Source organism: Gymnoscopelus microlampas (genome assembly GCF_963454915.1).
Source record: "Gymnoscopelus microlampas genome assembly, chromosome: 9".
NCBI lineage: Eukaryota > Metazoa > Chordata > Actinopteri > Myctophiformes > Myctophidae > Gymnoscopelus > Gymnoscopelus microlampas.
Window position 1 is genome coordinate 57,610,980 of NC_139946.1, and position 20,694 is coordinate 57,631,673.

The 20,694-nt window shown below is 41.5% G+C and overlaps 2 protein-coding genes across 2 annotated transcripts; both read right to left on the reverse strand.

The window, feature by feature from the left end:
- Positions 1-385: 385 nt before the first annotated feature.
- Positions 386-17,173, reverse strand: LOC311052256 (uncharacterized protein). Its single transcript, XM_084067144.1, has 10 exons — positions 15,997-17,173; positions 15,845-15,910; positions 10,974-11,023; positions 10,669-10,718; positions 9,494-9,708; positions 3,615-3,856; positions 3,234-3,350; positions 2,023-2,170; positions 1,307-1,348; positions 386-1,206 (listed from the first exon to the last, which is right to left on the reverse strand). Exons 1-10 carry the CDS (start codon positions 17,027-17,029, stop codon positions 950-952), a joined length of 2,220 nt encoding a protein of 739 aa, XP_083923270.1. The 5' UTR covers positions 17,030-17,173; the 3' UTR covers positions 386-949.
- LOC311051689 (GTPase IMAP family member 6-like) lies at positions 17,044-20,686 on the reverse strand (the record flags this gene model as incomplete). The annotated part of the gene is made up of 3 exons (XM_084066279.1): positions 20,558-20,686; positions 17,134-17,571; positions 17,044-17,081 (listed from the first exon to the last, which is right to left on the reverse strand). The coding sequence occupies exons 1-3, from the start codon at positions 20,652-20,654 to the stop codon at positions 17,044-17,046; spliced, it is 573 nt and encodes a 190-aa protein (XP_083922405.1). The 5' UTR covers positions 20,655-20,686.
- Positions 20,687-20,694: the final 8 nt, after the last annotated feature.

A 20,694-nucleotide genomic window follows, 5' to 3' on the forward strand; every position in this document is an offset into this window, starting at 1 on the left:
AGGCTACTCAAAAGGGGTTGTATTGTATCTTTTGATTAATTTTTTGCTTATTTGTCCTTTTCTTTACATCTAAATGATGCTGGCAGTATGGATTGGTTAGAATGTACATGTTTGAACTGTAGACAGAAACATTTCATTATAAAAAGAAGTCACATCTTATCCAATGGTTAGTTTTATTTATTACAAAATGTTTTCCTGTATATGAATAATGAAACACAGCAGATATTGGTAAGCATTTTAAAGGTTCATGACCAAAACACATAAACACTTGTGAGTCATCTCATTGGACTAGGTTTAAATTCTTGTCCTTAATTGGTGTTACCTAGCTTCACCCCCTCTTCCGATTGGTTGATATTTGATAGTTCCTATTTTTTGCTATAACTTTTGTACGTTTTGTCATACAGACTTGTGAGTCGCGTCACTTGATTTGAGAGTTCCTGACCTTCATTGGAGTTACTTGGCCTCGTCCCTTATTTTTTTTGCCATAACTTTTGAACAGTTTGCCGTACAGAGTCACGAGTAAGCTCACTGGACTCTTTTCGATTTTTGCCCCCAACGTGGACAGAGGTGCGAGGGTCATCGCTGCTTGCAGTTTTAATTGTTGTGTAATATTGTAATGTTCAACGGTAAACATTGTTTGAGAAACTTCAGTGTAAAATGTCAATAATTAAATGCACCTATGTGGACTTGTTAACTAATCAGGGCTGCTTCACAATGATTATGGACTCATGTATCTCTTTTATTTCTTTATAGTTTTCATAGTGTCTTGTATGGTGTCTGTTTGGAGAGTTTTATGGAAATAAATTCCAGAAAATACATCTGTATGATGCATGGACATTTGTTGGACCAGCTACAGTTTATGTTCCAACAACATAGTACATTATCCCTGTAACTGGGTAGGCCTGTGCCTCTCCATGCAGGTCCACCCACCGTAGATCCACCCCTGGTATTATTCCAGACCCAGTAACTCCATCATGACCCACTTCTCATTTATGACAAGAGCTTTGTACAAGGTCTCTGCTAATTCAGCGGTGGTCACACTGTCAAGGATCGTCCTCATGCTTTGTTGAGGTGTGGTCTCAGCTTGGACGTTGGCGGCCATTTCAGGATGGAAGTCGTTACTTTGCAGATAATCAAGGACGGGACCCACGTTCTTCACTTTACTGACTAAAGCCTCCCGATTTTTCCTCAAGAAATCCTGTTTGCCTTTATAAAAATCAAAGGATAACATACTGTAAATCTTAAGATTGTTAAGTTGAAAGAAAGAAAAACACATATATATTATATGAAGATAATGGGTGTGTACCTGAAACAGAATGGCTGATCGTTCTCGTTGGTTTGGTTTGTCCTGTGGATGACATGAAGTGAAAGCCTTTAGGGTTTACACACGATTAATATTATATTTAGATGTGAATCTGAATAAATACTATCTAATCATATTACATTATTTTAGTCATCAAAGTAGCAGCTGAATAAACAATTATGAATAGAATTATAATTGTGTCTATTTAGTTTCATAATGTAAATAATCGATCTATGAATGCAAAAACCTCTGTGTGTAACTTTCCTCAGCATAACTCAAGAACCGTAGAACCAATCTACCTCAAACTTGGCCTGTGTATCTCAGTCTTTCTTTCTTTCTAACCGGGTGGGGGTATCGTTCTCACTTGGCATTGGCCTATTGATTGATTGATGTACTTTATTTAGTAAGACATGAGAACAGTACATGACAGTACATAGCAGTACATGGAAGTACAAATTCACAATACAAGGTCTATTAAACTGGACAACTCAGTTAAGCACTTAGCTTGTTTAAGATGAGATCCCCATGCACACAAATCATGATGAACATATTGGGGCGGTGTAACCAGGTATTCTAATGCAATGAACAGTGGACTACAGGTCTTATCATCAGAAGGAGACCCACAATACTTTAATGCCCAGGAGAAACCTGGACAAAAGGTGTGAATGTAAACAGTAATGAAATATTCCCCATAATTCATAATGAATGAACAACTGTACCTTTAACACTCAGGTTGTTATGCGTCCACACTTTGTTCTTCTCAGGTCCTTGTACCTCCAATGAGACGACTTCTGTATTTAGATCCATCTTCACCATGAATGTTGGAGAGTAATTTGGTCCAAAGTTCAAACGGTAAGGATGCGAAGCCTGAAGACACATAGAACTGTTTTACTATTGCATCGATGTATTACTGTAGTAGTGCTAGCCACAGCAGCAGCAGCAACAGCAGCATTCCTCACCTCAAAATGTATTTGGAAGTCACTTGAAATCTCAGACTAATGAAAATTGGCCTCACCATCATTTTATATGGCTTTTTGACAATAATTGGTGGCCATTTTAGATTGATGCCAATTAAACATAATTGCCGCAACTAGGATTTCTTAGGACTTTAGTATGTTGTTCTGGTGACTTCATAGAAATGGTCTGTGAAGAAAAACATTCTGTTGCCATCATTTTATGACTTTTTGACAATAATTGGCGGCCATTTTGGATTGATGCCAATTAAACATTTGTCAACGTTTCTTCCAGTTAAGGGGGAGTTGTTTGTTGCCACCTTTGCATAAATGTCTTGCTGGGGACTAAACAATATGGGGCCTCTGCTCTACATGTAAAGTGTCTTAAGACAACTTGTTCTAATTTGGAACTATTAATACAATTGAATTGACTTAAAACATGAAGTGGGCTGTTAAAGAACCACCATGAGGCCAATTTGAATAATTGGGGCGGTGTTTTTTCCTTGGCCTACTGGGAGCGTACGTGCAAAGTTACATGGCAATTGGACGCTGCGTTTGTGGCATTTTGTGAAAAATGTGTCACTTCCGCACACTTTGAATACCAATCATAGCCAATCGGAATGGAATCTGAAAAATCTGACTGATCTGTTTGAGTAGTAGAATAAAGTGTGTATGACAAAAATGCAAAATGGCGGAAAATCTTGTCAGGTGGAAATGGGCGGAAATGCTAAACTCAGATTGTAATTTTACCATAATATGGTAAAAGGGTTAGCCCTAACTGACCCTAACCCTAGGGCCACAAAGGCAAAGTCTTAAAAAAGAAAAGCAAGTGTAGTATTTTTGTTTTTTCATTGTATATGCAAGCAGAAAATCACAGCAAAAGAATGAGATATTGGGTTAATTACATTGAGTAAATAGTTTTGTAATTGTAACTGCTGTATAACACCAGGTTATACAGTGGGTTTAGTGTGTGATACCTCAGGTTGTACATCATGTGGAGGACAGTGCAGACTGTAGACTTCCCCTGGAGTGAAAAAACACTCTGTCGGAGTGTTGATGTATTTATCTTCTTTGTTGTAAGACTTTGCTATCACCTACAACGACAACAAAACACCTTGACCAGCTGGTTCACTCATAATGTCTGGTACATGGACAGATTTTACAGGCTATGTAAACAGGCTTTGTTGCCATTAATATCTGGGTAATTTGGTCTTTAGACTACAATATAAACGTTGGTCTTAAATTACTATCCTCTGGTTGTCTTTTCAAAATCTGAATCCATTTCATATTTTAGTACAATACGTTTAAATAGATTTAAAGCCTCTGAGATGCTAGTTACTTAACAGAACATACATTACCTGTTCAATATCCACATTGCTTGGCAGCAGTAATACTTTCATCTCAAGTATGTGGCTTGGTTGTGGAAGGAACAGCAGAACTTGACCACGGGTTGGTTTAGGGTTAGGGTAAAGTAGTTTGTAAACCAGCCCAAACAATGACAGGTGGGTCACATTTACAACCACGTGAGTCTTGGTCACTTTCAGTGGTTTTAAGAAGTTCACCCCCTCATCTGTGATGTGGGCCACAGAAAGGTCATCATCTGTGAAAGGTTTTTAGACATTCATCAGATTATTTACCATGAATCCTATAATTCTGAAAATCAAACCCAACACACTGGCTGCTGTTACATGGACAGTTTCATTCGGAATGAATGAATGGGTGAATTCATTCAGAATAGAAATGCTCATGTAAACACCTCAATTGGAATAGAATATTCCATTCCAGTCTGACCCGAATGAAGAGGGGTGGTATAGACCGTTTGAATCGGGATATACCAATCTAGTCCTTGGGCCAGACGAGATATCGCTACCACAAAGTTGGCAAAACCTTACCTATACTAAATTGTTTTTTGGGCCAATATAAGTAAATAAAAATATGATAGACTTTCCATAGGAGCAGCTTTTTATATTTTTTGACATGTTGTTATTTTTCTCTATAGGCGGATTTTCATTCATAGCCAACAACATATTAAAAGTTATATAACACACTTTTTGGACATCACACTGCTCCTTTTTTTTTGTAAATTAAACAAACCTGTGTCCAATTAAAGTAGTTGATGAAGTGGGTGTGGCCTATTTGGTGGTGGAGCAGTTTTTTCAGGAATCAAAGCTGAAGTAGTAGAGGCCCTAGGAGGAGTCCACGCGCGACTGCTTTTTTTTTTTTCTAGTTTTGATTTTTGGCATCCATAGGACCTCTAATATTGGGATTTTGATGATCCCAAGAAAAAAAGTGGTCCCAAGTGTGTTTTTTTCAATGTTTTATTAACCCTATGAGACCTGCGGGATGGCTGGCTGGAACGCCGGCGAGACTGTCTTTCGGAGACTGTGGAACACTCAAATTTAGACGTAGCCCAAAGATAGAGATACCATTTGATTCCAGACAACCTCAGGTTTCCAATGGGACCAACCTTGTCATGCTACCTTGTCGGGAAGGGGCCTAAATACCTAATGATTCAAAGTTAAGACAACATTTTGGCGAGGGAAAAACGACCATCACCATTTTCCAAATGGTCCCTTGAGCTGTCACCTCAATATATGTGAATGAAAATGGGTTACATGGATACCTACAAGCCTCTCCTGTACAGACATGCCAAATGTATGCCTATCTCATGCAGTTCTGGGCAAGAACAATGCAGTGTTTTGCATGCAGTACAAATATGTAATTTCTGCCTATTGTAAAAAGGAGACCACTTCTAGGAGAGGACACTGCATCTATAGCTGTATGAGACCACTGTACTGTATCTAGAAACCACTGTACTGTATCTAGACCACCCCACTGTATCTATTGCTATATGAGACCACTTTAATGTATCTAGAGACCACTGTATTGTGTATATATACCACTCTACTGCATCTATTGCTACATGAGACCACTGTACTGCATATATGAGACCACTGTATTGCATCTAGACCACTGTGCTGCATCTATATCCCACTGTACTGAATCTATAAACCACTGTGCTGCATCCAATCCCACTGTACTGAATCTATAAACTACTGTACTGCATGTATAGACCATTGTACTGCATTTATAGACCACATACATTGACCACTGTACTGTATTTATAGACCACTATACTGCATCTCAACTCAACACAGCTTTAAACATGTATATATAAAGAACATTTAACATGACTATGTCGCCACAAAGGCTCGGTAGATGCAGTACAGTGATCTACAGATGCACTAGAGTGATCTACAGATGCAGTAGAGTGGTCTAAAGATGCACTACAGTGGTCTACAGATGCAGTAGAGTGGTCTACAGATGCAGTAGAGGGGTCTACAGATGCACTAGAGTGGTCTACAGATGCACTAGAGTGGTCTACAGATGCAGTAGAGGGGTCTACAGATGCACTACAGTGGTCTACAGATGCAGTAGAGTGGTCTACAGATGCAGTAGAGGGGTCTACAGATGCAGTAGAGTGGTCTACAGATGCACTACAGTGGTCTACAGATGCAGTAGAGTGGTCTACAGATGCAGTAGAGGGGTCTACAGATGCAGTAGAGCGGTCTACAGATGCAGTAGAGGGGTCTACAGATGCACTACAGTGGTCTACAGATGCAGTAGAGGGGTCTACAGATGCACTAGAGTGGTCTACAGATGCAGTAGAGGGGTCTACAGATGCACTACAGTGGTCTACAGATGCAGTAGAGTGGTCTACAGATGCAGTAGAGGGGTCTACAGATGCAGTAGAGTGGTCTACAGATGCACTACAGTGGTCTACAGATGCAGTAGAGTGGTCTACAGATGCAGTAGAGGGGTCTACAGATGCACTAGAGTGGTCTACAGATGCAGTAGAGGGGTCTACAGATGCACTACAGTGGTCTACAGATGCAGTAGAGTGGTCTACAGATGCAGTAGAGGGGTCTACAGATGCAGTAGAGTGGTCTACAGATGCACTACAGTGGTCTACAGATGCAGTAGAGTGGTCTACAGATGCAGTAGAGGGGTCTACAGATGCACTACAGTGGTCTACAGATGCACTACAGTGGTCTACAGATGCAGTAGAGTGGTCTACAGATTCAGTAGAGTGGTCTACAGATGCAGTAGAGGGGTCTACAGATGCAGTAGAGTGGTCTACAGATGCACTACAGTGGTCTACAGATGCAGTATAGGGGTCTACAGATGCAGTATAGGGGTCTACAGATGCAGTAGAGGGGTCTACAGATGCAGTATAGGGGTCTACAGATGCAGTAGAGGGGTCTACAGATGCAGTATAGTGGTCTACAGATGCAGTAGAGTGGTCTACAGATGCACTAGAGTGGTCTACAGATGCACTAGAGTGGTCTACAGATGCAGTAGAGGGGTCTACAGATGCAGTATCAGTGTCCAGAGATGTCTACAGATCAAGACAGTAGTCTACAGACATACTAGAGGGGTCTACAGACACACTAGAGGGGTCTACAGATCACGACAGGGGTCTACAGATGCACTACATGGTCTACACAGATGCACTACAGTGGTCTATCGATACAGTACAGCAGTCTATAGATACAGTAGCTAGTCTATAGATGCAGTACAGTGGTCTTTAGATGCAGTACAATGGTCTATATATGCAGTACAGTGGTTTATAGATTCAGTACAGTGGGATATAGATGCAGCACAGTGGTCTAGATGCAATACAGTGGTCTCATATAGCTATAGATGCAGTACAGTGGTATATATACACAATACAGTGGTCTCTAGATACAGTAAAGTGGTCTCAGATAGCAATAGATACAGTGTGGTGGTCTGCACTAGAGTGATCTACAGATGCAGTAGAGGGGTCTACAGATGCACTACAGTGGTCTACAGATGCAGTATAGTGGTCTACAGATGCAGTAGAGGGGTCTACAGATGCAGTAGAGTGGTCTACAGATGCACTAGAGTGGTCTACAGATGCAGTAGAGTGGTCTACAGATGCACTACAGTGGTCTACAGATGCACTAGAGTGGTCTACAGATGCAGTAGAGTGGTCTACAGATGCACTACAGTGGTCTACAGATGCAGTAGAGTGGTCTACAGACCACTTCCAATATATTCAGTACAGTACAGTGGTTTCTAGATACAGTACAGTGGTCTCATACAGCTATAGATGCAGTCTCCTCTCCTAGAAGTGGTCTCCTTTTTACAATAGGCAGAAATTACATATTTGTACTGAATGCAAAACACTGCATGGTTCTTGCCCAGAACTGCATGACCATCTTGGATGGCATCTTGAAAATTATGCCTTTCTGCTAAGTATATTTTCCTGGATATTTGGGATGTTCTCAAGCATGCCTAAAGGTACCAGAATCTATTGAAAACCCTTTTCTATCAATGTTTAGGGAGGTTTAGTGGTACTCTTTCTTATATGCCTATTGACCGGTCTATTTCTCATAAAAAGTGCTTGTTTAAGATAAGGCTGAAAATTACCACCCCAGAATGAAATACTATGGGTTAATTATACATTTCCTGAATCCTTAGGGTCATGTCAGTATTCCAGTTGTTGTGTTTTGTGTCTCTGATGTTTCTTGATGCCACAGAACTAAAAGAAAATATATGGTTTAGGCGGAAATTGTGAGAAAAAAAAGGTTATTAAAGGTTTGAAGAGCTCCAGTGACCACTGTACTTATCATACATAGTCACCAAAGGGCTCGAATGAAAGCTCAAAGTGTCCCCTTAAAAATGATACCAAACATAAAATATAAAACATTGTAATATGCCCTGAACGTGAGCCAATACCAAGATATGCACATGTGTCTAAAATGCCATTTTTCAATGGGGGGTGGTACCTTTAGCAGCTGATAACCCCAATTTAGCTGGGCCTCAGGAAGGTCTATCATACAAAAATAATATCTAGGGATGAATAGGAATAAAAAAATCCCAACTAGAATTTGCCATCCCAGGTGGTAGCGATATGTGAGATTTTGGGGTTTGGCCCAAGGACTAATCGGAATTGACCATGTAAACACTTTATTCCGAACGCTCCTCTCTGTTTGGAATACATGCATTCCTTTGCGCATGTCCGTGCTGTCAGAATTGTCAAAAAATGACCTCTCAAATCTCTAATTCGGCCACGGTTGGTGCTGAGAAGCGCACGCTCCTGCGGGATAAAATGAATGATTCTATTCTATAGTATCTTTAATAAGCCTTTTTCTAAACGGGTATTTTAGTCCTCAGTTTTTTAAAAGAATCCCTGCCCACATGACAAAGATTTTTTTTTTTAAATCCCTGTCCACACGTAAACGCAGAAACGCATTGATCAGCTGCAAGTTTCAGTTTTAAATCAGATTTTATTTTATTATTTGTATTTATTGTATATATGAGGGGCCAAGTACATATACATTTTAATCACATGTTAAGGCCCAATACTGCAATAGCTGCATTATTTTAATAGCATACGTGAACAAAAATAAATGAAAACAACATTAGGGCACAGCTGCAGCGAAAACAGATGACTTTTACTTCATCAATTCATTACATGGGCAGCCGGAACGGTCGTCCCAAAACACCACGCCCCACGCACCTTTTGAGCGGGCCATCCACGGCTGCTCCATGGTGGCTGGATTTTGACCCGAGGCGATTGTGTTTCAACCCGTGTGCGCTCCGCGCGCTACTCGGCGCAGAAATAGGGTTTTCGTCACAGTGAATGAGTTACAGCATGTTTCAAAGCTGTTTCATAATAATACAAGAAAAACGTGACACTCGGCATAATGAGTAGCTTATACTTTCTACTTAAGTATATTTTGATGCTAATACCAAAAGTTATATTCCGAATGAATGCTTTGGTCATGTAAATGAGGAATACTTTTATTCAGGTCCCATGTAAACAGGTGAGTGGAACAGATTCCTCTATTTGGAATGAGTTCATTCTGAATGAGTTCATTCTGAAGGAGTTCATTCTGAATGAAAACATGATGTCCATGTAACTGTGGCCAATGTGTACTGGGTCTAACATGCCTGCAATGTTCATTCTCAGGACACAGAAGTCATTAAGTGTTGTATTTGATTTTCACATCCTGTATTTAGTTTAAATATCAGCAACGTCCTTTAAACATAGATTCCATTTCACGGTAAACCTCAAAAAAAGAAAGAAAAAAAGAAAGAAAGAAATAAAATAACACAATTGCTTCTTTAACACCATGCCTAAACCATCAAATACAACATCCCACTTTGGTTTCCAACATATTATTGTCTTTTACACTGTGTAACTCACCGGCTGTGACCTCACAGTGTGGCAGGTGTAGCTGACAGACAGACTGCTGAGGACACTGGATGTCAAACAGAGGACCTGCAGGAGTCCCTCCTTTTGACTGGAGCTGGTCCTCATCCCATTGAACAGTCCTGTAGAGAACTTCTCCTTCCCCTGTCGTTTTAAACGCCAACCCTGTCTTTCTGCACTGGAACAGCCCCGTCTCGGGTAACTTGAACCTGTGACACAAAACAAGCATTTATTTGTATATATATATATTATGTATATATAATGCAAGATATTTTGGGGGCTTTTCTGCCTTTATTTAGTAGGTAGAGTAGAAACAGGGAGTCAGGGAATCAATGGACATGCAGCAAATCCGCCGTCGGGCTTGGGAATCAAACCCGGGACACCCTTAACCACTTGACAACCCAAAACATTGATTGATTGATCATCTATTCAATTCAATTCAATTCAATTCAATTTTATTAAAGTGTCAAATCACAACAAGTTGTCTCAAGACACTTTACATGTAGAGAAGAGACCCAACATCCCACCCTGAGCAAGCAATTTTGCGACAGTGGCAACGAAAAACTCCCTCTTAATTCAACAGGAAGAAACGTCAGGCAGACCCTAGGCTCTAGGGCGGGGGCCTTCTGCCTCGACCGTGTTGGGGGAAAGAAGAGAGAGAGAAAGGGAGAGACAGAGGAGAGACAGAAAGAGATACAGTGCAAGCAGTAACAATAACAATAATAGCAAATATAATAGTGTAAGATACTAGCATATGATAGTATAATATAGTACAGCAATAGTGTGTATGCAGTATATAATGGAATAATATAAAAATGTTTAAGATAATATAATATGCGGTATAATGTAGTGTAGTAGAAGTCCACGGTCGTGTCCAGGTCGTGCTCCATGGAGAGAGGCCCGGTCCGGTCCGCAGTCACAGTCTTGAGCCGCAGCTGGGGGTCCGTAGGGGATCTATTGACTTCATTAGGTGTCATGATGCCACATGTTCATGTACCATCACAGTGGTTGGTTGAATAGAAACAACATGTTAGTGGAAACAGGAAGACCTGTGGTGATTGATCACCTGATGTTCCTCAAAGACACAACTTCTACTTCTATAGACGAATCCACAGACACGCTGCCTGTAGTGGATTCGTCTATAGAGGAAGCTGTTTAGGATAACTGACCTGTATTCATTGGTTCTGTGTACCATGTGCACGATGGGGGAAAAACTGGTCTGAAAGACAAAGCAGGAAACAAACTATCAGTGACTTTCCTAATGTTCAGTCTGTGTGATTATTCTGTAGAGGAGCTGGTTTTACTCACAATGTCCATGTTGGAATAATCAACCTCATTAGAGTCTATAATCACACGCACGCGCACGCACACGCACGCACGCACGCACGCGCACACACACACACACACACACACACACACACACACACACACACACACACACACACACACACACACACACACACACGTTACCAACCTGCAATGTCTCTGATGACATCGACACATGTGGCTGACTTGAGCAAACACCTGGAGGAAAAATATAAAACATAAAGTTAAATTGTTCTGTATATACAACTGACAAACATACTTATGGACCATGTTCACACAAAGGGTTTTTGAGTGCCATGCATTTTTTGACACACTGGAGAGCTTCCCAGCGACCAAGCATTACTCTTCAATGCTCTCGGTGGCCAGTATTTTTTGGCAGAGTGCCCTGGGTGCTTCAAACAGACAATGATTATTATCGTGTTCCATTGCAGATGGTCATATATGCAGGCAGCGCTGCGTAGGAGTTAGTTCGTGTTCATTCACACATGACACTTCTTGACTTGCTTTCTTGCCTGCACTCTCTCACACACTGTAAAAGAGTTCCACTGGTTCTCAACCTTCTTCATTTCAAGGACCCCCTGTTTGATATGCATTAGGCCATGGATCCCTATTTGATACCATTTTGATCTCTGGAACCCCAATCGGTACACTATAAAATCCTCAGTTGTGATCTCCCTAAGGCAAGCACACTAATGTTATCCTCACTGTTTCTTTATAGGGCCCTATTGAAAAGATTATTATTCCCAATCATTTCGCATTTTTGGGGCCCTAAACGTATTCAAAAAGTTGCGCAACTTTGAACAAACATCACAAGTGATGAAATATTATTTATTTTAATAGTCTAAAAAGGGCGTGGCCTAATGGCTCAATAGCGTCCCCAACAAAATCTCAATCTGATTCCCCGACTTACAAAAAAGTCTCTTGGAGTCATGACCTAAAACCCAACAGCCATTTTGAATTTATAGTGGTGTTTTAGCAAATTTTCTGCCATTTTCAAATTCCTCCTAGGAGGATGGTCAGAATCACCTCAAACTCCCTCAGTGTACACAAGAGACATTAACGAAAAGCAGGGGTTTTCATAAAACGGCGTGACTGTGGCGAAGCGTCAAACTTCCTTGTTTCACTGCCAAACAGGAAGTGAAAATAGCAAATCCACAAGGTCAAGTTTGATTTTTTTTCTATGTAACTTTTGAGCAGATTGCAATACAGACTTGTGGGTGGTGTCATTGGAATCAGATCAGAGTCCTTGTCTTTCATTGGTTTAACTTGGCTACAGCCCCTTTTCTGATTGGTCGATATTTGTATCTTTTGCCATAACTTTTGAACTGATTGTCGTGGCCACTTGTAAGTGGCCTCATTGGACTCAGTTTAGAGTCCTTGTTCTTAATTGGGGTTACTTAGGCCGGCCCCCTCTTCTGATTTGTCGATATTTGATAGTTCCTATTTTTTGCTATAACTTTTGAGCGGTTTGTCGTACAGACTAGTGAGTCGCGCCACTTGATTTGATTGAGAGTCCTTATCCTTGAATGGAGTCACTTAGCCCTGCCCCCATTCTGATTGGTCAGTATTTCATAGTTTCTATCATTTGCCATAACATTTGAACGGTTTGTCGTACAGACTTGTGAGTCACGTCACTTGATTCGATTGAGAGTCCTTGTTCTTCGTTGGAGCTACTTAAAGGAGCATTTTGGACTAAAGTTTTATTACTTTTTCTATGATGTTATGATATCTTAGGATGAATGGTACAGTAGAAAGATTTCATAACTCCACCCCTGGTCCGCCACAGCTTAAAAGCCCTCTAAGCTGCCTCATTCACTAGAATGGGGAATCTCACTTACAGTTGAAGCGGATAGTCTCACTAGACGAGATTGAAATCTCAAGATTTCAATCTCGTCTAGCGAGACTTCTGTTTTTTTTTTTTTTTGCATAGTGTTCTGTCACTATGAACATCAGATCTCACCCCCCCCCCTAAAAAAAAAAGCTATTAAAATATGTGATCTAACCTAAGGCCTATCTGCGCACCTTTTTAAGCTCTGGCGGACCAGGGGTGGAGTTATGAAATGTTTCTACTGTACCATTCATCCTACTATATCATAACATCATAGAAAAGGTAATAAAACTTTAGGCCAAAATTCTCCTTTAAGACTCGCCCCTATTCTGATTGGTCAATACTTCATATTTTCGATGTTTTGACGTAACTTTTGAACAGTTTGTCGTACAGAGTCATTAGTCGTCTCACTGGACTTGGTTGAAAATCCTTGTCCTTCAATAGAGTTATTTAGCTCTGCTCCCTGTTCTGATTGGTTGATATTTGCCAATGGACGTGGACAGAGGTGCGAGGGCCCGGTCATCGCTGCTTGAAACTTTAATTATTATTATCATTATTATTCCACCCGTTTAGGGGTGTGCCGATACACTAATTTCACGAAAAGATACGATATGATATTTTTTCCCAAAACGATACATATCGTTACGAAAACGTATGGCGATATATCGCGGGACGATACATCGGCACACCCCTACACCCGTTGTTTTAAATGGGGAAATGCAATTTAGCTAGAATGGAGCCAGAATGTTTACAAATGTTTGTAAACTTACAATGCCCAAAAGTATTTGACTATGGATATGTATTCTATACATCAAAATGTATAGAATATATATGTATATCTAAGCTGTGCAATTTAACATTTAGTGTTATGACCATTTAAACAGACCCATGTTCAATGTTGCCAGATGGGAAATGTTAAATTATCGTATCGGAGGCTTAAAATCTCATATTTGAAAGAAAACTATCGTAAACTAGCCTGGAATCCAGACTGGTTCGCTACGTTTGGCGGATTTCATTTTCTCACTCGCTATACAGTCTGGAAAGCCTCCTATCTCTGTGCACAAATGGGAGAAAACGGGCCACGGCTTTTGATTGGTCTGTAGGGGGGCCGCCCCCCCCTACAGTGACCAGTGTTGTCTGATGTTAGCCTGGTTCCAGACGAATCTGCCATTGCAAAAAAAATTGCCCGTGGCAGATTAGGTCTGGCCCCTCTCAATAGAGATTGGATTTCTCTCCCTCCGAAGTTGTGAGGGACCAATCAGGGCCCAGTATGCAAATATGGGCCAGGTTTATCACCAGAGGCATCTTTTTAATTTGCCCCTCAGAAATGCAGGTTCCACACAGAGATTCCAGACTAATATCTACGCAGTGATATTAGTCTGGCCATGCCAGGCTAGTCTGATGTAAAACTCGAATCACTTCCTGACTTACCTACGTAATTGAAATACGAGTCAAATAGGACCCTGTGTAGCGAGTGAGAAAAAAAAATCCGCCGAACACAGCGAAGCAGTCTGGATCCCAGCGAAGCAGTCTGGATCAGAGGCTAATCGTATACAGCCAAAACTAGAAAAGTATGCTCCTCAGAGAACAGGTCTCCGCCATGCCGGGTTGCCTACCCAGGGCCTGCAAACTTTGGAAGGTAGTCATATGCACTTGGAATGGAATCTCAAAAATCTAACGCATACATCTTGATCACATGACCCCAGAGATAATGTACCAATTTGTGATAGTTTTGGAAGAACTAGGATTAGTAGAAAAAAGTGTGTTTTGAAGAAAACGCAAAATGGCAGAAAATGTAATCTGGCACAAATGGACTGGAGTGTGGGAATCCAAGGAATCCAGGGGGTGAAATTGTACGACCTACGGTTCAAGAGTTATGTGTACGTACTTGCTACACATGTGTACGTATTTACTACACATGTGTACCTACTTACTACATAATAATGATAATACATACAATTTATATATCGCTTTTCTAGGTACTCAAAGTCACTGTACAGAGACAAAATAAAAACTTTATCAGAAAAAAACTACTTAAAAAGTATTTTAAAAAACTACAATAGAAAGGTAAACAAAGGGAGATTGGGACTGGGATTTATGTAGGGAATGCAAGTCTGAAAAGGTGGGTTTTGAACGTTTAAAAAACAAAACAAAGACATTGAGTGTGTCAGAGTACAGAGTACTGGTGTGATGTGGTCTCTGGATTGGGCTCTGGTGAGCAGGCGGGCGAGTTTTGTACATACTGTAGTTTCTTGAGAACTTTGGTGGTGACACCGTATAGGAGGCTATTGCAGTTGAGTTTTTGGAAGTTTGTATGCATCCATGTTTTGATGTCAGTCAGGCAGGAGGTGAGGGTGGAGTGGGTGAAGGCAGTGATGGTTGTGGAGGGTACGTACACATGTGTACGTACTTACTACACATGTGTACTTTGTCACTGCTGACCGCTACAGTAAGTCATGTGGGAGTGTGTAGACAGCCACATGTCTCCTCCAATTCACATTATGTATGATGTAGTGCATGTGAAGGAATATGCTTCAAGTATGTCTCCCTGTTGAGCTGGAGCCCCAACCAATCTGTAGGAGTCGCTATAGTGCAGCGATAGAGATAACTCTCCCCCCCCAGCTTACCACCCACAAACATGGCCATTACTTGTTTGTTTGAGTGTCCAGCCAAGCTGTAGACACTGTGGAGGTTTGACACCATGAGTCTCCATGGTGGTACAGAGGAACTTTACCCCTGCACCACCCAGACACCTTCCTAGATGCCATAGACGGATTAAAGTGAAAATGGGCCCTGTGCAGAAAATCGCAACGGACCCCCCCCCTCCCCCCGCGCGCGCGTGCATGTGTCCCGGACGCGCACATTTTTGCGGTTATTGTGGTTATATTGGGCGTTTTTTGGTTACTTTATTTCGGTTTTAGGGTTAGGGTATATATATATATATTATATATATATTATATATATTTTTTAAAAAGCCTATTAAATCCAAGGCCCCCCATTGGCTCAGGGCCCTGTGCACGTGCACACTGTGCCCAAGCCATAATCCGTCCCTGCTAGATGCTCTCCTCCTGATTGGTAGCCTATCACCTGATGTAGAGGTATGTTCACATTTTAAATGACAGGGCAACTAGCCTACTTATCAACATAATATGTAAAACACAGATAAACAAAATTCATTTCAACCTACTGACCAGTCTTTGGAGCTGATGCAATCCTCAGGTTCTTTAATTCAGTCTTCAGATCACATATCTGCTGAACTGTAATGACAGGTTGAAGAGATATTTACATTTTGATAAACCATCATCATGTATACAGACTGGGCTTTTAATGATCACCTTCTCACCAAGCTGTGTGTTTTCATTGTTCCATTCCTGATTCGTCTTCTTCAGTTCTTCATCTTTTTGCTCCACTTGTTTGTTTTTCTCTCTCACTAGTTTAGCACTTTCTTTCAATAGTTGGTCTTTCTCTACTTTCTTGTCTCTCTCTATCAATATTTTGTCTCTCTCTATCAGAGTCTGGTTGATCTTTTCCAGTTCACTGTCTCTTTCCTTATGTTGTTCGTCTGTTTCTGTCAGGAATGTATTACTTTCCTTCAATGGTGTCATATCTCTGTTCTTCTCTTCCTCCAACATTCTGTATCTCTCTAACTCTTTGCTATATGCTGTTATCAAGTCGATATCTTGTGATTCATTTCTGAACATATTAGTACAACATCTCATCCACCATGACTGTCCTCTCCTTCCTCCTCTCTCACATGGTCTCCCTCCTACACTTCCTGCTGGAAAGTTTGCAATCTTTTCCAGCAAGTTCAGGTTCTCTTCCTCCAACTCTGAACAATGTTTGCAGCGCTTCTCTAACTCCTGTCTAAGTGTTGTCATCTCACTGATCTTCTGCTCCAGTTGTATCCTAAACTCTAACTCCATCTTTGTTTGCATGTCCTTGATGCGACTTTGGAACCCAGGCTTGATAATCCTAATTAGGTGTTGCATCTGCTCTATTTCCTGTCTGTGTCTCTCCTCCCTATCTCTCCTCTCGGTCTCTCTCTTTGCTTTGAACCTCTTCAGCTTTGTCTCCATCTCCTCTCTTCTCTCAGCCTCGCTCATCCACTGTTGTTCTAGCTCTCTTTTAATCTCTTCATCTCTCTCCTCTCTCAGTTGTTTCTCCAATTCAATCGTTCGTTGATCAATCTTCCTGATGTCTCCCTCACGTTCTTGGATGTCTACGTCTATCTTCTGAAACCTCTCCCTCATCTTCTCCTCCATGTGCCTCCTCTCCTCACTGTCCCTCTGAATCTTTATCTCCAACTCAGTGATCACTGCCTCTGCCTCCTGGTAGATCTTAGTGCTGTAGAAGATCTCTGGGTTTCCTGACACCATTCTATCTATCTGCTTCAGCAGCTGTGAAACTTGACCATCATGGCTGCTGTCACTAATGTTGAGGACATGACATCTGTTCCCACATTTCTCTACAAGCTGCTGACTTGATACAAGTTCCTGACTGGCTGCTTGGAGAAACTGAACTCTCTGCTCTTTCTCACTGTCCTCATGGATGAAGATGACAATGCTATGTTTCCAGCAGCTCTCTCCAAACATCTCTTGCATCTTCTCCATCATCTCTCTCACCTCTTCTTCAGAAGTCTCTGCTGGTAGGACCAGGAGGAAGGCATGGGGACCTGGAGCAGACAGATTGAGAGAGAGCACAACATCCTGCCTCATCTCATCTGGAGAGCATCCAGAGAAGACTAGAGCATCCACCAGCACCAGCTGTCTCCCACAGACCTCCCCATTTCTCCTCCTACTCCACTGGCTCAGTTCAGCGGAGCTGGCCTCAGCACCAAACTCCTCCCTGCCCAGGATGAGGTTTCCTGCTGAGCTTGTCCCAGCTCCAGTCTTCCCATACAGTAGCACCAGTCTCAGCTCTGAAACACAATACAAAGGAACAACGTATGAAACTGCACAGACATACACAGTAGGCTACTGGGCTGGGTCCCTTTAGTTAAACCAATGATACTGCAAAGTATTACGGTTTAGTTTATTTAAGGTCATGGGAGTCACAATACTGTATCTAATTCAGCTACAGGAGATAAGAGGTATGAACCATAAAACATCTGTAGACAAATGCCACGGTCTCTTAACCCTATAGATCAAGGTTATATATTTATTATTGACAATGTTTAAACCTTTAGCATGACACTTGAATTCAGACAAAATCTTATCAACATTGACACATTGCAAAGATAAGTTTGTGTCATTTAATGATGTTTTGAGAATAATATCCCTTCTGGAGTCTATTAGCAGACTCACCGTGTGTGGTTCAAACGAAATGATGACCTTAGATTCTTACTTCTGTGGAATATTTAGTATTAAGTGTGGCAGTGATTTATAGGGGTATAACGCCTTTGAACCTCCCGAAACAAACGGTAGAGTTCCAGTTTTATGATTATAGCAAATAAATAATATATAAATACGCAGAAAACGCCATGTGAATTATCCCTGACAACTAACCAATAAAACCCACAGCATATCCATCCACTGCAGTCAACTGACTGTCCCCTCGGGCTGTAGGATCTAAACTACGTTCTCTGGAAGATGGGATGCAAAACTCATGGTGGGCATTTGCCCACAACAAAGAAAGCATGAGCTTGTATTTCAATCATTAAAAGTGTAAGTTAAAAAAAATGGCCCGAACTAAGGCTAATGCTTCCTACAATTACACCCTTCACCCATCTGACAAACTTGACAGCAGTGTGATAGTCTAGTGCAAATAAATTAAATTGTCTGTACACATCTCTGACCAAAAGCTTTTGAAGCCTATAGACGCATTTCCAGACAACGTCACACTGATAAGAACCAGGGTTGGGAGGGGATGGTTACTTTTAAAAAGGAATCCCCTACAGTTACAAATGACTTGCTAAACAATGTAGTCAGTAACATAATCCGAGTACTCCAATTTAAAAAGTAACTACTAGTTTGGTTTGGTTCCATTTGTACGCTCTGAGTTACAGACCCATAAGGGTCCATTTGGTTCCATTTGTACACTCTGAGTTACAGACCCATAAGGGTCCATTTGGTTCCATTTGTACACTCTGAGTTACAGACCCATAAGGGTCCATTTGGTTCCATTTGTACACTCTGAGTTACAGACCCATAAGGGTCCATTTGGTTCCTAACTATCTATCATTTAGCTGGGGACCCCTGGGGATACCCGGACCCCACTTTTAAACCCTCTGTCCTACACACTGTGTGTGTGTGTGTGTGTGTGTGTGTGTGTGTGTGTGTGTGTGTGTCCGCGTGTGCGTGCTATTAGCATACATTTGTTATTAGCACTTATCACTCATTAGCATACTCTGTAGCAACAAGTATTTCCAAACAGCGCCCAACTACTGCAGCTGTGTCTACCAACACGGTCGTGGATGCGCTGCTTTTGCCCAATGCCCACTTTAATGAATTTCTGGGCTTACACACCTGGAGCAAATTAATTAACGAGCGGAGCAACACACATTCCACAGCGCTGGATCACAACGACACAAACTCTTCAACTGCCAGCTCAGCTGAGTGAATGAGAGCGCGCAGCACTGTGTGCCCCCTCACACACACACTACTCCTGCAGCAGCGAGAGACACAGATTCGAATCGAATTTCGAGATTAATGTAATCCGCCTGTAACCTACATTACTACACCCCCTAACTGTAATCCAGATTACACATTTTAAAATGTACTGTAAGACGTTACCGTTTTTTTTTTTAACCCTGATTAGTTAACGGTGTTACATGTTATTATAGATTAATTATAGATTAGATTAGAATGTAAAAGTGGTCACTGCACTCATGTGTAAAAATGCATCCCATGAAACTTTCAGATGCTGTTTTCCTCCCAGTGTGGAGGAAGAAGGTTTAGTATTGATGTTTACTGTGATCTCTAGCTCTTGAAATATATACCTTGGTTCATGTTGTAAAAAAAATTAGCGATTCTCATAGGAGTTGTCCCTCAAACCCCACCTAGTGTCGCAGAGGGAGCGCTCCCTCTGCGACACTAGGCACCAGAGCCTGCTTGCTCACGCAGCTGTATCCTCAAACATAATTTATGCTCCGCTGTGCGAAGGTGTTGCGTGCCGAGAACAGCAGACAGTATTGCGCTCACAGCGGTCGCATCCGCGACGTGATGTGAGCTTGTATGTCAGCTGTTCTCGGCGCGCAATACTGCTGCGGGGTGAAGTATTTATGTCTCGCTAGGAGCACTCACCAGCCAACATACAAGAGGACGTTGAATGAACAGAAACCAACGCTTCCTTAAACAACGGGTTTGGGGATCTGTTGGGAATGGATTACATGAAACAAGCACCTGCACGAGCAGTGTCACAATGTTTGAAAACAAATAATCCGTCTATACATACAGAGTTATCAAGTGGACCCCACACCTCAAAACCATGAAGTTAACTGTGCCACAACAAGACTTCTCGTCAGATTCTGCTAAGGTGTTTTCAGTAGTTTTCCACCAGATGGTGCTGTTCGCTAACCTATGAAGGATGCCTTGCCTGTCAGAAAAGGATAGACCCGGAAATTATAATTTGTTAATTTGTTGTGGAAAAATGGCTTTAACTTTTTGACAAAAACAAGCCACATTCAACTGGCCACAATGCAACAGATTACGTCAACCGTACCGACCCCCCCCCCCCCCCAATTCTACGAGACCCCTGGAAAATATTCCATGATTCCAAGGTTAGTAAAAACACTCGAAAATGCTGGCAGTGGCGTGGAAAACAATGTTTTATTTTGTGGCAGTCAAAGAGTTAATGTATCTGGGTAGCACTACCAAGTAAAACCTAAGTGTGGGAAACACTGAATGTAACTGGCGCTTTGCACTGCAGACAGACAGACAGACAGACAGAAAGCTAGAGATTATCACCTGAGGTTAACTTCAGCAGTTCACTAAGGTGAGGGTCCAGCTGATGAAGGATGTCAATCGTTTGTAAAGATGCATCGTTGCCCTTTTTCCACACCATGTCGAGGAGTAGTTGTGCTTTGTCTGACCTGAGGTTTTCT